Source organism: Oncorhynchus nerka, linkage group LG9b (genome assembly GCF_034236695.1).
Source record: "Oncorhynchus nerka isolate Pitt River linkage group LG9b, Oner_Uvic_2.0, whole genome shotgun sequence".
NCBI classification, from domain to species: domain Eukaryota; kingdom Metazoa; phylum Chordata; class Actinopteri; order Salmoniformes; family Salmonidae; genus Oncorhynchus; species Oncorhynchus nerka.
The window spans coordinates 33,598,679-33,614,796 of record NC_088424.1 but is presented as its reverse complement, the minus strand read 5'-3'; the positions used below and the strand labels follow the sequence as shown (position 1 = coordinate 33,614,796).

The window sequence follows — 16,118 nt, the reverse complement described above, 5'->3', positions numbered from 1 at the left end:
TCTGACCTTCGTTGAGCACATCAAACATCTGTGCAAAGCGTCATTCTTTCACCGTAAAAGGAAAATTCTACCCAAAAACTGTTTTGGTATTCGTTTCATTCGTCCATTGTTGATATAGTCACAAAATATGTTTTGTATGCCTTGGTCTCCTCAAGGCTGGACTACTGCAATGCCATCCTCACCAGGATCCCTGGCAGGAGTCTCCAGAAGATCCATTACATTCAGAACGGCCCTGCCAGGTCCTGATCCTGATTACATGTGTTCACTACAGTATTTTAGCAAACACTCTTATCTAGAGTGATTTAGAGGAACAATCTGGGTTAAGTGCCTTGCTCAAGGACACAACGACAGATTTTTCACCATGTCGGCTCAGGGATTCGAACAAACAACCTTTCGGTTACAAGGTAGGCTACCTGTCGCCTCCTGATAAGAGTGTGTAAACATCAAGAAATCACCCCCGTCCTGGCATTTCTGCACTGGTTCCCCATCTCAGAATCGAGTTCAAAACCATCCTGCTGACATTCCAGTGCATCCATTTCAGTGCACCCATTCCCCACCCACAACCTCAGATTGAGCAATAGCCTGCTCCTCCACACCCCCAGGACTAAGCTTTGCTCCATGGGGGATCAGGCTTTCTGCTTGACCTGAATGCACCACAGACCCTAGGCTCCTTTAAAAATGGCATAAAAAGCCTGTTATAGCGGTGTTCCTTGTTGTCCTTGTCCCTTGTAGCGTCAGCTTGTTATGTGTCAGTAGCCCTGACTAGTTGTTTCCTTTATCTACATTTTGTTTGAATTTATTTTAATGTACTCACTGTAGCATTGAGAGCGTTTTTCAATGAAAAATGCGTTATAAATTCACTGTATTATTAATATAATGTTTTTGTGCTGCAATGTGTCACTTTTTGTGCGACCCGACCAAATTCACACAAAGATCTGTCATTCTAATTGAAAGCAAGACTAAGAAGTGGTAGATCTGTTCTGTGTGCGCTATTTCTATGCTTCCCATTCTTAAGTTTCGTTTTAACGTCTTTTAGTTTCGGTTTTGTATACCAGCTTCAATCAGCTGAAAAGACAATATTTTTGGTTATTGAAAAGATATTGCACAGTGGTTTAGACGGTACAATGATTCTCTGCTCTGCTTGTTTTGTCACCTACTGTATACTGAAATTAGGCGAACTGTTAGAATTTTTGCAACCAGGAAATGGCAGAGCGATTTCTGCATATTACACCTTAAACTACATGTAGGTGAACTAGTAATTTAACTACATTTTGCAGTAGCTTGGTAGTAGTTTAACTAAATTACATTAATGGTAGTGTTTTTAGACTATTACGGAAACTACTTCAGTTTATTTTAGTAAATACTTTAAGACTTATTTTTCTTAACTGCATTGTTGGTTAAGGGTTTGTAAGTAAGCATTTCACTGTAAGGTCTACTACACCTGTTGTATTCAGCATTTCACTGTAAGGTCTACTACACCTGTTATATTCAGCATTTCACTGTAAGGTCTACTACACCTGTTGTATTCAGCATATGTGACAAATACCATTTGATTTGATAATATGGGTGAAGTAGACAAGAACTTTCTTTCTATTTTTGGCATCAGACCAGCCTAGTTTTCACTTGAAACAAGCTTACACACTGTTGACATCCGACTCCAGAGTGAATGGTTCTTTCAAATGTATTTATAAAGCCCTTTATACATCAGCAGATGTCACGAAGTGCTTACAGAAACCCAGCCAAAAACCCCAAACAGCAAGCAATGCAGATGTAGAAGCACAGTGGCTGGTAAAAACTCCCCAGAAAAGACAGGAACCTAGGAAGAAGTCTAGAGAGGAACCAGGCTGTGATGGGTGGCCAGTCATCATATGGCTGTGCCAGGTGGAGATAATAAAGAGTGCAAGGCCAGATCGTTCTTCAAGATGTTCAAACGTTCAACGATGACCAGCAGGGTCAAATAATAATCAGTGGTTGTAGAGGGTGCAACAGGTCAGCACCTCAGGAGTAAATGTCAGTTGGCTTTCATTGTCAAGCATTCAGAGGTTGAGAGAGCAGGTGTGTGTGTGTATATGTATGTAAATAAGTGTGAGAGAGGGAGAGTCAAAACAGCATGTCCAGGACAAGGTAGCACATCCGGTGAACAGGTCAGGGTTCCATAGCCACAGGCAGAACAGTTGAAACTGGAGCAGCAGCACGACCAGGTGGACTGGGGACAGCCAGGAGTTTTCAGTCATCCATTTGATTGTATGGGTTACCTTTAAACTTGTGGGGGTTGTAGAGCAAAACAGAAAACACAATCGTGTCCGTGAGTGTCTCCTTTCCATAGAATGCTCATAACAGCTTGCAGGCCAAACAGTTGGGACGCTACATTTTTCGGGATGTCTCATGGCCTGACAAACACCGCTGTAGTTTGACCACGTTCCATCAGAAGGCCAACATAGTCGGATGGGGTGGATTGAGACAAAGCCCATACAAAAAAAACTTAAACTGACAGATTTTGATGGTGATTTTTTATTATGTTACTTAGATTGACACACGGGTGCGTCAATAGACTTAAGTAAACTATATTTTCTTAAAGAGCAACTTCCCCTAAAAAACAACTATTCCCTTTGGAAAAATAACTGTTTTTGGCATCAATGAGTCAGAATAATTTATTCTAGTGTCAAAATACTGCAAAGTGTAAATAAGATCATTTTGGTCATAAAGTTAGTCTTGTCTAAAGCAGAGTTTGGAACCTCAGTGCGTCACAACGAGTAAATTAAGGATGGGTATGAATTACAATTGTCAACAAATCATACCCCATTTTGAAAAAGTCCACGTGCAAATCACCCCTCCGCTTCTCTTCATTGAATGGGGTTCCGTTGTTTAATCGTCCCAACATGGTCAAAGGAGCATGGCCGTTTTAGACTGAAAAGCCAGCCAACTGGTTTGCATGCCCTGCCGAAGGACCATATGTGAAATAGGTGGTTGGAGTGCATTGGTCCCCAGTGGTGTTGAGTATACCGGTAGCTAGACCATGTATATTTTGACCATCATTACCATCGCTAGCATAGCTAAAGTTAGCTAGCAAGCTACTCTAACTAGTCTACCTCAATACAAATCAAATCACATTTTGTCACATGCGCCAAATACAAAACAGGTGTAGGCCTTACAGTGAAATGCTTACTTACAAGCCCTTAACCAACAATGCAGTTAAGAAAAAAAATTAGTTAAGTATTTACTAAATAAACTGAAGTAAAACAATAAATAAACTATAAAAAGAGCAACAATAAAATAACAGTAACGAGGCTATATACAGGGGGTACTTTTCACTATGTTAATTATGTTAGTATTGTGGAGTAACTACAATGTTGTTGATCCATCAGTTTATCACAGCCATTAAACTCTAACTGTTTTAAAGTCACCATTGGCCTCATGGTGAATTCCCTGAGCGGTTTCCTTCCTCTCTGGTAACGGAGTTAGGCAGGACACCTGTATCTTTGTAGTGACTAGGTGTATAGATACACCATCCAAAGTGCAATTAATAACTTCACCATGCTCAAAGGGATATTCAATGTCTGCTATTTTATTTTTATCTACCACTAGTTGCCCTTCTTTGCAAGTCATTGGAAAACCTCCCTGGTCTTTGTGGTTGAAATATACTGCTCGACTGAGGGACCTTACAGATAATTAATTTTATGTGTGGGGTACAGAATTTAGGTAGTCATTCACAAATCATGTTAAACACAGAGGGACTCCTTGCACATTTTTACTTCCTGAATTGATTTAGGCTTGCCATAAAAAAAGGGATGGAATACTTATTGACTCAAGACATTTCAGCTTGTAAATTATTAATTTGTAAAAAACAAAAAACATGTAAAACATATTTCACTTTGACATAATGGGTTAGTGTATAGGCCAGTGATTTTTTTTTTATTATCCATTTAAATCACAACATTTGGAAAAAGTCAAAGGATGTGAACACTTTCTGAAGGCACTGTATATGCAAGACATCACCTATCCCTAACTGCCCTTGGTAATAGAACGGTGACTGTATGTGTGTGTGTGTTCACAGATGCAGAGAGACCAGGCACTCAGACACAATGAGGGGATCACTACTAATATAGTACAGCTGTCTAGTAATAGCTACACCCTTTTTTCACTGATGAACTCTACCTCAACTGCTTATTTCTACAGATTGACGGGAGATGCTTTTGCCAGACGGCAGCCTGGGTCATTTGATGGGTAGACCATCACTTGGGTAGGTTTGATCCGACCTGTTCAAATTCTTCAAGAGATATATACACACACAATATAGGTGAGTGTCAGATCCCTAACTGCCATTCTTAACAGAACAGTGACTGTGTAGATGTGTTCCCAGAAACATGTTTGGAGCCAGCACATGGAGACTTGCAAGAGGATGTGATGAAGTCCAGACTGACTTGATACGGATGTTTCTGAATGGAAAGATACCTGGCAGTCGACATTCAAATGTTAGACAACTTTTCCATGTGTTGTCTTTTTTTTGTTTACATGATTGAATCTAATGATATCAGTATGTGGGGAGGGAGAAACCCTGTGTATTCTGCACCGGGATCAGGGGTCCCCTGTTGCATACAGGACACCACACAGGAAGGTAGGACCACACATGTTTGTCAAGGTAGCCTTACTACCACCAGACAAAACGCTGATAGGCTCAGTATCTGAATCTGGGAATGACAATGAAAGGTGCACATTATTATATTAGGAGAACACTACTTCTATGGTATTATGTAAATGGTTGTTTATTCTACATGGACCTGTTAATACATTTGAAAGTTATCAAAACACTTACTTTAGAATGTCTACATAAATTCAGCAATTGCATTCTCAAATCAAATTTTATTTGTCACATACACATGGTTAGCAGATGTTGATGCGAGTGTTGCGAAATGCTTGTGCTTCTAGTTCCGACGATGCAGTAATAGCTAACAAGTAATCTAACAATTTCACAACAACTAATTTATACATACAAGTGTAAAGGAATGAATAAGAATATGTACATAAAAATATAAATGGATGAGCGATGGTCGAACGGCATAGGCAAGATGCAGTAGATGGTATAGAGTAAAGTATATACACATATGAGATGAGTAGTTTAGGGTATGTAAACATTGTATAAAGTGACACATTTATTACATCAATGTTTTATTATTAAAGTGGCTAGAGATTTGAGTCAGTATGTTGGCAGCACCCACTCGATGTTAGTGACGGCTGTTTAACAGTCTGATGGCCTTGAGACAGACTGAAAAATAGCTTCCGTCCCAGCTTTGATGCACCTGTACTGACCTCGTCTTCTGGATGATAGCGGGGTGAACAGGTAGTGGCTCAGGTGGTTGTTGTCCTTGATGATCTTTTTGGCCTGTGACATCGGGTGGTGTAGGTGTCCTGGAGGGCAGGTAGTTTGCCCCTGGTGATGCATTGGGCAGATCGCACCACCCTCTGAAGAGCCCTGTAGTAGCGGGTGGCGCAGTTGCCATACCAGGCGATGATACAGCCCGACAGGATGCTCTCAATTGTGCATCTGTAAAAGTTTGAGGGTTTTAGATGCCAAGCCAAATTTCTTCAGCGCCCCGAGGTTGAAGAGGCGCGGTTGCACCTTCTTCACCACACCGTCTGTGTGGGTGGACCATTTCAGTCTGTCAGAAATGTGTACGCCGAGGAAATTGAAGCTTTCCACCTTCTCCACTGTGGTCCTGTCGATGTGGATAGGAGGGTGCTCCCTCTGCGGTTTCCTGAAGTCCACAATCATCGCCTTCATTTTGTTGATGTTGAGTGAGAGGTTATTTTCCTGGCACCACACTCCCAGGGCCCTCACCTCCTCTTTGTAGGCGGTCTTGTCATTGTTGGTAATCAGGCCTACTACTGTTATGTCATCTGCAAACTTGATTGAGTTGGAGGTGTGCGTGGTCATGTAGTCATGGGTGAAAAGGGAGTACAGGAGAGGGATGAGCATGCACCCTTGTGGGGCCCCTGTGTTAAGGATCAGCGAAGTGGAGGTGTTGTTTCCTACCTTCACCACCTGGGGTCAGCCCGTCAGGAAATTCAGGACCCAGTTGCACAGGGCGGGGTTGAGACGCAGAGCCCCAAGCAAATTGATGAACTTGGAGGGTACTATGATGTTGAATGCTGAGCTATAGTCAATGAACAGCATTCTTACATAGGTATTCCTCTTGTCCAGATGGGATAAGGCAGTGCGATGGCATCGTCTGTGGAGTGGGTCTAGGGTGTCAGGTAAGTTAGAGGTGATGTGATCCTTGACTAGTCTCTCAAAAGCACTTCATGATGACAGAAGTGAGTGCTACATGGCGATAGTCATTTAGTCTAGTTACCTTTGCTTTCTTGGGTACAGGAACAATGGTGGACATCTTGAAGCATGTGGGGTCAGCAGACTGGGATAGGGATTGATTGAATATGTCCGTAAACACTCCAGTCAGCTGGTCTGCACATGCTGAGGACGCGGCTAGGGATGCCGTCTGGGCCGAGTGTAGCTTAGTCTTCCATTGAGAAGTAATTGGTTGTTTGGTAAACTTTTCAGAGTAGCTTCCCTAACACTGCTTATAAAATGCCCCATGAGCTTAGTTCAACTGTCGTACCCCATCAGAACCCAAAATATAAGATTCTAAAAGTTAGTGAACAATGCAAACAAACTGTAAAGCCTCACAAGGTGGTTAAAACTATCTTTTGAGGAATGAGTTACTCTTCTCCAGGCCCATCCCTCAGCTTTTAACCAAAACTGAGTCAGGGCAACGACTTTGTTCTCATTTAAATTAAGGATCTAGCTATAACCTGGCTGTCTGAGACATACAGGGAGAATTTTAAAGTGATGGGGGCTACAGAGGTGCCCTTCCAGCAATAATTTCACAAAGTCAAGAGCTCTCAGTTCAAAGAGCCAGGCAGAGCCAGTGTGGGTATGTGTGGAGGGAGCAGGGCTGGGAGGGAAGGAGGGGGCTGGCTTATGTTAATCATAAGCCATTAAGCTTTGGGCCGGCACTTCAAAACGGAACCTGCCATTCAAAAGCTGTCGCTGAGCAGCAACGCGTCACAACTCTGCCTCCAGGAGACTGAGAAGTCACGGAGTGTGGGAGTTCTGGCCACTGTGATCTGGGATCCCATCTCTCTGGCTCTGCCGAAGACAACTTAAGGACATGCACACACACAATCCTCAAGAGACATTCTGCTTTCACCCAGGTGAACCCAGCATCAAAAAGGACAAAACCTTCCATCTTCCATGGCAGAGAGCCTGACAGAGTGAGGCCGCAGCTGCCCCAGGTCCTGCTCTATAAGCAGCCTTTAAATAAGACAGAGACGGAGCGAGAGAGAGATGAGGCAAATGAGGGAGAAAATGCACAGCTTAAAAAAATTATAACACATCTTGGTGCAGATTTTGCTCACACAAAAGGCTGCACAACTCTAAATCAAAGAAACCTGCGACTGAGCCCTGTGGAACCTCGAAGGGCTATGGGAGAGTAGAGGGGGAGAGGGAGAACGGAGCCCTGTGGAACCTCGAAGGGCTATGGGAGAGTAGAGGGGGAGAGAGGAGGAGAGGGAGAACGGAGCCCTGTGGAACCTCGAAGGGCTATGGGAGAGTAGAGGGGGAGAGAGGAGGAGGAGAGGGAGAACGGAGCCCTGTGGAACCTCGAAGGGCTATGGGAGAGAGGAGGAGAGGGAGAACTGAGCCCTGTGGAACCTCGAAGGGCTATGGGAGAGTGGAGGGGGAGAGAGGAGGAGGAGGGGGAGAAATAGGATGTGGCCGCTGTCAGAACAGAAGCCCTCCAGATAAGAGCACTCAAATCTTAGCAAGCTGTACCCTATGGGAGAACAGAGAGAAGGTCAACAGTCACAATACATATGCCTTCCCAACGGGTACAGAGACCAATACATCTCTCTCCATAGACAGAGTCATATCCCTGTAATAAGACATCTATCATCAGATCAATCATACCACCATTAGATGCCTGCCGTCTAACATTGAGCCATTACGGCATACCTCAACAGGTACTCGAACAATGATGTGCATCTGCCAATTCATTAGGATGTGCTAATACATATCGAAGCATGGTATTCTGCTGTGTTTAAGAGAAACAGTCATCTTTCGCTCCTGCAGTTGAATTTCTCTACATGTAGCCTAATCTCTCATGGAAGTGGACAGATCCATCTTAGTAGCTACAGGAGAAGAGACATCTAATCTCATGATGACGACTGAAAAGGAATGTGGAAATTTAGGTGGATCCAAAACATCCCAATGCGTTTGGGGTGTCACACTAGCAATCACAGCCCAGAACTAGGGCCATCAGTGTGGATAGAGGGAGCGGGGAACCAATGGAGGGTGAAATGGAGCGACAGATAAAGATAACTAATGGACGCCAACGGGGCGACAAAAAGGCAGCAAAACATCAGACGTCTCCCTCTCCTCTCATCACCACTTTTCTCCTGGTGCCTCTCAGTACACCTACACAACCAGTGGCATGGGCCTCCCCCCCCACCATCACCCCTCCCCTCGGTCTTTGAAGATGTTTTGTTCCCTCTGTGTGTATGTTCCAGTTTGTATGTGCATGACAGGGTGTGTTGTGTGTCTGGGAGCATGTTGGTACTCTTTGTAACATTGCCTTTGGCACAGTAAGGATGTCTTGCTGAGCATACCATGTGTCTGAATGAAACGCACTAGGAGGGTGAGAATGGTTGTGTGTGGCACAGCATGACGGCTGGTACAGTACACACACAGACAGCTGGATGCCAGCACGGCCCCAGAGAGAGAAAGGGCATAAAGAGAAAGAAACAGTGAGAAAGACTGGACGGAGGGACAAACAGTAGATTCTCTGTAGTAGAGCTCAACGGATTAATCGGAATGGCCGGTTAATTAGGTCCGATTTCAAGTTTTCATATCAATCGGAAATGAGTATTTTTGGGCGCAGATTTGCCAATTTTTAAAATTTGTTTATACCTTTACTTAACTAGGCAAATCAGTTAAGAACAAATTCTTACTTTCAATGACAGCCTAGGAACAGTGGGTTAACTGCCTGTTCAGGGGCAGAACAGCAGATTGGTACCTTGTCAGCTTGGGGATATGAACTTGCAACCTTTCGGTTGCTAGTCCAACGCTCTAACCACTAGGCTACCCTGCCGCCCCTTATAAAAACAATCAATCATAATCACTAGTTAACTACACATGGTTGATGATATTACAGATATTATCTAGCGTGTCCTGCGTTGCATATAATCTGACTGAGCATACAAGTATCTGACTGAGCAGTGGTAGGCAGAAGCAGGCGCGTAAACATTCATTCAAACAGCACTTTCATGCGCTTTGCCAGCAGCTCTTCGTTGTGCGTCAAGCATTGCGCTGTTTATGACTTCAAGCCTATCAACTCCCGAGATGATGCTGGTGTAACCGAAGTGAAATGGCTAGCTAGTTAGAGCGCGCTAATAGCGTTTCAAACGTCACTTGCTCTGAACCTTCTAGTAGTTGCTCTGCATGGGTAACGCTGCTTCGATGGTGGCTGTTGTCGTTGTGTTGCTGGTTCGAGCGAGGAGAGGGACGGAAGCTATACTGTTACACTGGCAATCCTAAAGTGACTAAAATAACATCCAATAGTCAAAGGTTAATGAAATAAATGGTATAGAGGGAAATAGTCCTATAATTCCTATAATAACTACAACCTAAAACTTCTTACCTGGGAATATCGAAGACTCATGTTAAAAGGAACCACCAGCTTTCATATGTTCTGAGCAAGGAACTGAAATGTTAGCTTTCTTACATGGCACATATTGCACTTTCACTTTCTTCTCCAAGACTTTGTTTTTGCATTATTTAAACCAAATTGAACATGTTTCATTATTTACTTGAGGCTAAATTGATTTTATTGATGTATTATATTAAGCTAAAATAAGTGTTCATTCAGTATTGTAGTAATTGTTATTATTACAAATAAATGTAAAAAAAATAAAATAAAGATTGTCCGATTAAATCAGTATCGGCGTTGAAAAATCATAAATCGGTTGACCTCTACTCTGTAGTACATATTCAACAACCAGCTTCCTACATGCATGCCTGTGTGTGTGTGTTTAATATACAGTACCTTTTGTTCCAAAAGCTTTGTCCATTAACAAACTTTTACATATGTACAATACACATGTAGGTCTATGCCTGGTTCTGCTGTATTTACTTGCCATCATGTCGTAAGTATTTTGAGAAGTTGTATCAGTAAAACCCATTTAGACTAACATTCTCATAAGGCCTAATTGAGTTCTGCCAAATAAAGGAGGGAAGGAGAAAAGCAAGAGAGTAGAGGGGGAAGGGTGACAGGAGTGTAATAGAGATGGACAGGGAGGGAAACAAAGACTAGTCAGACAAAAATAGAGGGGGGAGTGGTAATGACAGCTAGTGAGATAGAGGTAGAAAGGAAAGAACTGCACAAATGAGAAGGGGGGTGAAGGGTTGAGAAAGTGGGGGAGAACAAGAATAACAGAGACAAAGACAGAAAATGGTCAAATCTCGTGTGCCTTCTCTCCAGTACCAGTTAAAAACTCAGCAGGCAAAGGAAATGAGCTCATGGCCTCTTCACTCATTTACCACCCTTTTGCCCAGTGTGTGTCATTAGTAACTGATACGGGTGACTAATTGAAGTCTCAATTGCAGCGGTGTGTATTGGCTTGCACAAGCTGCTGGGACACCTCTCAGTACACCTACACAACCAGTGGCATGGGCACACACACACCTCTGGCGTTGGAGGCACACTGCCACTTTTAATAAAGGTTGAAAAGATGGACTCAATTACCCCATGGTGTCCAGTTGGCTCCTTATGCCTTGATCACACCGACACTGCGCAAAATAGTATGCAGCATCATTTGAATGTGTGCAACAAAAGTTCAACATTAACCTTTTGCCACCATTTCTGTCAAGCCTTCTATGCACACAGTTTGACGCATACCTTCGATAAGTCCAAAGTATTGACCACACAGAACACACTGCAACTGCCCCTGCAAAGCAATGCAAACGCAGCGTTCCGTTGGAACGGAATTGACTTCTGGTGAACCAAAATGCAATGACGCTGTCAGTGTGATCAAGGTGTTAGGAAGTGTGTGGACCCAAACATTTTTAGATTATTATCATTTTTTACATTTAGCTTTCAAAAATGGATTGAAATGTAATTGAAAGTTTGAAATGCACTGCATTGACTTGAGGTATAAAGCACTGAATTCTGCCAGTAGAGTTTGATTGTGAAGGGGCCTCACCAGTATCCGGTCCTCTGATTTGCCGTTCTTGGTGTCCTGCTTCACAGCTCGCACAAATTTGATGGATTGTTTATCAGTGAGCCTCCTGATGCTCTCTGTGGATAGAAGGCATCAAAGAAAAGTCAATCTTGCAGGTAAATTATTCTCACAAACTCTTACACACAACATTACAAACACACCACCACCTTGTCACACAACAAGAGGAAACAAAACCACAAAACTGATTTTATATTTAGCCCGAGGGAGGGAACTGTTATGATTCTGAATAGTGGAGGTAAGGTATGGGACAACAAGACAGAGCGACATGTCAGAGAGCGAAATGTAATATGAAAGAAGTCTTATCAAATAGTTGATATATCATCATAATATTTCTAAAACTGTCATATCCAAAAGAAACCCTAAGCAATCAAACACACACATCCTTCTCAAACCCAGTCAGAATCTACCCAGTCTCCCACTGGATAGACCCAGTCTCCCACTGGATAGACCCAGTCTCCCACTGGATAGACCCAGTCTACCACTGGATAGACCCAGTCTACCACTGGATAGACCCAGTCTCCCACTGGATAGCAATATTCTTCATTCTCACTTGTCACATTCAATCACATTCATGAACTCGGGTCTTCCCAATACTCACATAACCCGAGAGCTTTACAAGCAGAGAAGTGGGGGATGGGGATAGAAGGAGAGATGAGGAAGGATCAGAGAAAGACCAGCAGAGAGTTAATGCAGCTGTAATCAACGTTAATCTCAGTAAAATCCAATCACTTAAAGCCCTTAACACTGGGCATTCCCACAGACGGCCGGACACAGCATATGCTGCACCACCATTAGAGAGCGAAGTAGGGAATGGGAGAGAGAGATGGGAGAGGAGTTAAAACCCTGCCTTGATTGTCTAATGGACCTGCTCAACACACAACCCTTCCTTCCTCACTCCCTCCCTGTACTTCTAGCTGTGACTGGTCATTAAAACAGACAGCTGCAGGTGGAGGGGGGACAGAAACAAACAAGGGATTAATTTGCCATCATGATAATTAACCGTGAGAGACCAATGGGGTCAGTCGATGTGTTTGTCAGACAATTCCATTGTGTTAGCATGTGTGACCAATGTGAATGTGATTGTGCTCGTCATAAGTGTGTATAAATATAACTCTCCCTGTCGCTCTGTGTGTTATGAGCAGTATTGTGCTGAGCGCTGCACACCATTAGGGAACTATAGACTAGCTCATCAGTGGAGAGGACCAGCCCCTCAATGCAGAAACTTACGCTTCACACAAAAATGCTTATTCGCACAGACACACACACACACACCACTCCAAAGCACCCACAGACGCACGCACAAGGGCCTTACCCACAAAGCGCAGGCAAGAATTTGCAGAAATGCACACAAACCAAATCGCTGCTGAACGAAATGGGGATGAATGAACCGTTTACAGTATGATTGTTTATCGTATCAGGTTATCGTTCCCGAAGTAGGCTTACACCGCCATTAGCCTGCCATATGAGTGCATGTCATTTACCTGTGGCAGTGGCACTAACGCTTAAGATCACACAAGCGCAAATAGATGCCAAAGAGTGACATTTTCAATAAAATAACCATTCGAATTCATAAGAGCCATAAGCTGCGTAACATGCGTACTAATTACATTCTGCCAAATAAACGCGGTCTGTCAGCTACAGCATGTATCGAGTTTGACACAGATTTTTAAAAGAGCAGTTTTGAGTTTACCTGTAATTTCCCTGCTGACGTTAATGAAAACTGCAGCGGTGGTCTCTTTAGAGGCCATAGTGCGCTCCGGCTCCGACTTCTCTTTCTCTTCTCTTCACTTACTCACTCACTCACTCACCCTCTCTCCGCTTCTTATGATCAAGGGAGAGAGCCGCTAATGCGTTTCCACTGGCAATCCGAGAGTAGCGCTGGCGACTCCAGAGAGAGAGATGCGTCAGTTATTTTTTAAAGGTCCAATGCAGCCCTTTTTATCTCAATATCAAATCATTTCTGGGTAACAATTATTACCTTACTGTGATTGTTTTAATTTCGCAAGCAAGAATTGTGCTCGTACTGTCTGGGAGTGGTCTAAGTGGGGAGGGGAAAACTGAAAACGTATTGGCAAAGAGGTTTGGATGCCTTTCCTGATTGGTCAATTAACAAATGTATCGCCTGGCGATGTCAGGCCAAAACTCCATCTCAGCCAAAACAGGCTGAAATTTCAGACCGTCTTTTCAAACTAGCTCTTACACTTAAAGGGCGTTATCATCTTTTTCACAATGTCACAGTATTATTACAACCTCATAGTGTGGGAATATATATAAAACACAGGAAATCATGTTTTTGACTGCACTGGGCCTTTATTCAAGAAAAAGATAATGATGGCGATCTCGAGTCTCCACAATCTCAATACTAATACTAATGACATTGATACAATGATAATTATAATAATTATTACCTTAATTAATAATGACTATTTTGCTTCATTAGACCAAAAACTATTGGCTTATTTTATTAATATATATATTTTTAGCCTACAGTAGAGCTAGGCCTTGCTCCCATGGTCACCCTTGGCCATGAAGCCTATTTCTTGTACATGAGCTGGATGATTGCCAACAAGTAAGCTATTGTACCATATGGTAATACATTTAGAGGTGAAAACTGGAGAGGCATTGAGGCAAGTATGTTGAGACTGTTTCAAGGGCAAGCCAGGTTCTGGCCATTCCGTTATCTGTATTGGAATCAATATTTTTGAAGATGTGGATGCCTTCATGTAACATATCAACATATTACAATGCATCAATCTTCACAGTATGGTACAGACATGAGTTTTGTGACACTACCCCCTCCCTTTGTACTCTTGATAGGATTGGCAAAGGGGAGTTCAAAGGGCTCGAGAGGCCAGGTTGGATCAAGCAGTAAATAAATCCCAAAGCAGCAAGAAGATAATTCCACCCATCGCTCGTCAAAGCCATTTCAAATGCAATTTCTACGATTGTTTCACTGCGTAGTGTGTACTTCCCTCTCGTGTCTTTCACTCATTTTAGCAGACACTCTTATCCAGAGGGACTTACAGTAGTGAGTGCATACATTTTCATTCATACTGGTCCCCCTTGGGACCCACAACGCTGGTGTTGCAAGTGCCATGCTCTACCAACTGAGCCACACAGCACTCCGCAGACTTACGTGGACGATGAACCCATGTGTGTGAGAATGCACCTTGTACAGTTCCTTCAGAAAGTATACACACCCCTTGACTTTTTTCACATTCAGAGCAGGTGTTTTTCATGTTATATTGGCATTAATACGTGTCACATATCAGTTTGCAAACAATGTAAAAAATCATAAGAATAATTGAGTTAATAAAGCCGGATACAAACATGGTCTCTTTTTTGCTTTCTTGAGTAAGGCACCTCCAAAATGCAGGTGTTTCAGCCGAGCTCAGTGCTTTCTGTGGTGGTGGGGCAGCCAGCAGAAAATACGGAGTGTAGGTGTTGGTAATGTTTTCTAGTTGCAGTACATCACCGCCAAGTCTAAGGGTAGACCTCGAAAATTCAAGCCCCTTGGGTGCTGCCATAGAGTTACATTAGAAGTGTCTATCCAAGAAGGCTCAAGGTCATTGGCCACAAATAAAATGACGTCAAATCACGTTATACCTACAGTAGCTTTGATTAGACTGATCATGTCAACATCATACTTTCAAAGCTTTTTTAGTCATCATCATGAATGAAGTCGACAATCTACTGGCAAATCCTTTTTAATCCTTGTCATATGAAGAAAAAGCATACACTAGCCTGCTATTCAGTGGAGTGGCTGTGTGATCCCAAATCTGGGATCAAGTGTCTCTTTTCCAAGTTTAAAATGATAAACATTCAACATTGGCCATGCTTTCAATGAAGCATGATTTGTGCCACTCTCAAAACAACTGTTAATTTGGGAACTGCGAAAAATTTACTTCAGTGAGTTTAAGACAACTGGGAATTCCAGAAAAAACAAGCCGGAAACTCGGGCCTCTTTATAGAGGATCAATGACGCCATCATGATTCAACATCTTTTTTTCAGAGTTCTCAGTTGTCTTGAAAGCACCATAAATCCAGAGAATGCCAGACTTTGATGACAAAATTTGTCCACGAAGGACCGTCGTGCCACCTTCCTGTTCAAGTGATCACAGCACAACAAGGTGAGTCCAAAAATGTATTGTATGCTGCTGTATAAATTATGTAATATGCCAGGGAGATGTGTATACTGTAGTTAAGAACGTAATACTAAGTGTATATTGTGTAGTAAACTGTTAGTAGCCCATGTGCCTCACCCTAGAAATGTGGTCTATTTACCCTTTTTAATTCGGCCTACTGTTCTGACTTGGTGGTGCACATGTAGCCCATAACCTGTTTTAGAGAAATGTAATCATCACATTTTGTAAGAGCTTTCTAAGTCTGCTTATACAGAATGCCCCCTTTATTTATCCTATGGTTCTGACTTGGTGTACAGGGAGAACACTGTAAGATTGGCCCATGAGCTAAATTCTGTCGCTGTACATTTCAAAAATATATAGCTATATTGACTTCGTCCATCCTAGCTCGCTCATTAATATCTTAATAGAAATTACGGATTGCCACTTATCCGCTTGTCATCCCCTTATGCCATAGTTTGTACATCTCAATTGTCATTATAAATCACATTTGTTTAAGCAAGTCAGCCATATCTGCTATGTTTTTTTAAAGGCAGTAAATGAGGCTGAATGAACTGTTTTGCTGCCAGACAAGGCTCCGCTGATAGCCAGGTGTAGCAGTGGTAATATGTTGAGACTGCTGTTGGGACTCTGCTGTTGGGACAGCTTTATGAATGCGCTAACAGTTTGTGGGAACTGTTTGTC

General features: G+C 42.7%; 1 protein-coding gene across 2 annotated transcripts in view; it reads right to left on the bottom strand.

Annotated features, from left to right (window-relative positions):
* LOC115114688 (capping protein, Arp2/3 and myosin-I linker protein 3-like) overlaps positions 1-13,140 on the bottom strand; it is a 56,347-nt gene extending 43,207 nt beyond the window's left edge. For both annotated transcript variants that reach the window (XM_029643140.2, XM_029643141.2), the window contains exons 1-2: positions 12,983-13,140; positions 11,254-11,348 (exon numbers count right to left, since the gene is read on the bottom strand). In XM_029643140.2, the coding sequence (XP_029499000.1) occupies positions 11,254-11,348; positions 12,983-13,040 (153 nt within the window). In that variant the 5' untranslated portion in view covers positions 13,041-13,140. The remainder of the gene's footprint in view (positions 1-11,253; positions 11,349-12,982) is intronic.
* Between the last annotated feature and the right edge of the window lie 2,978 nt (positions 13,141-16,118).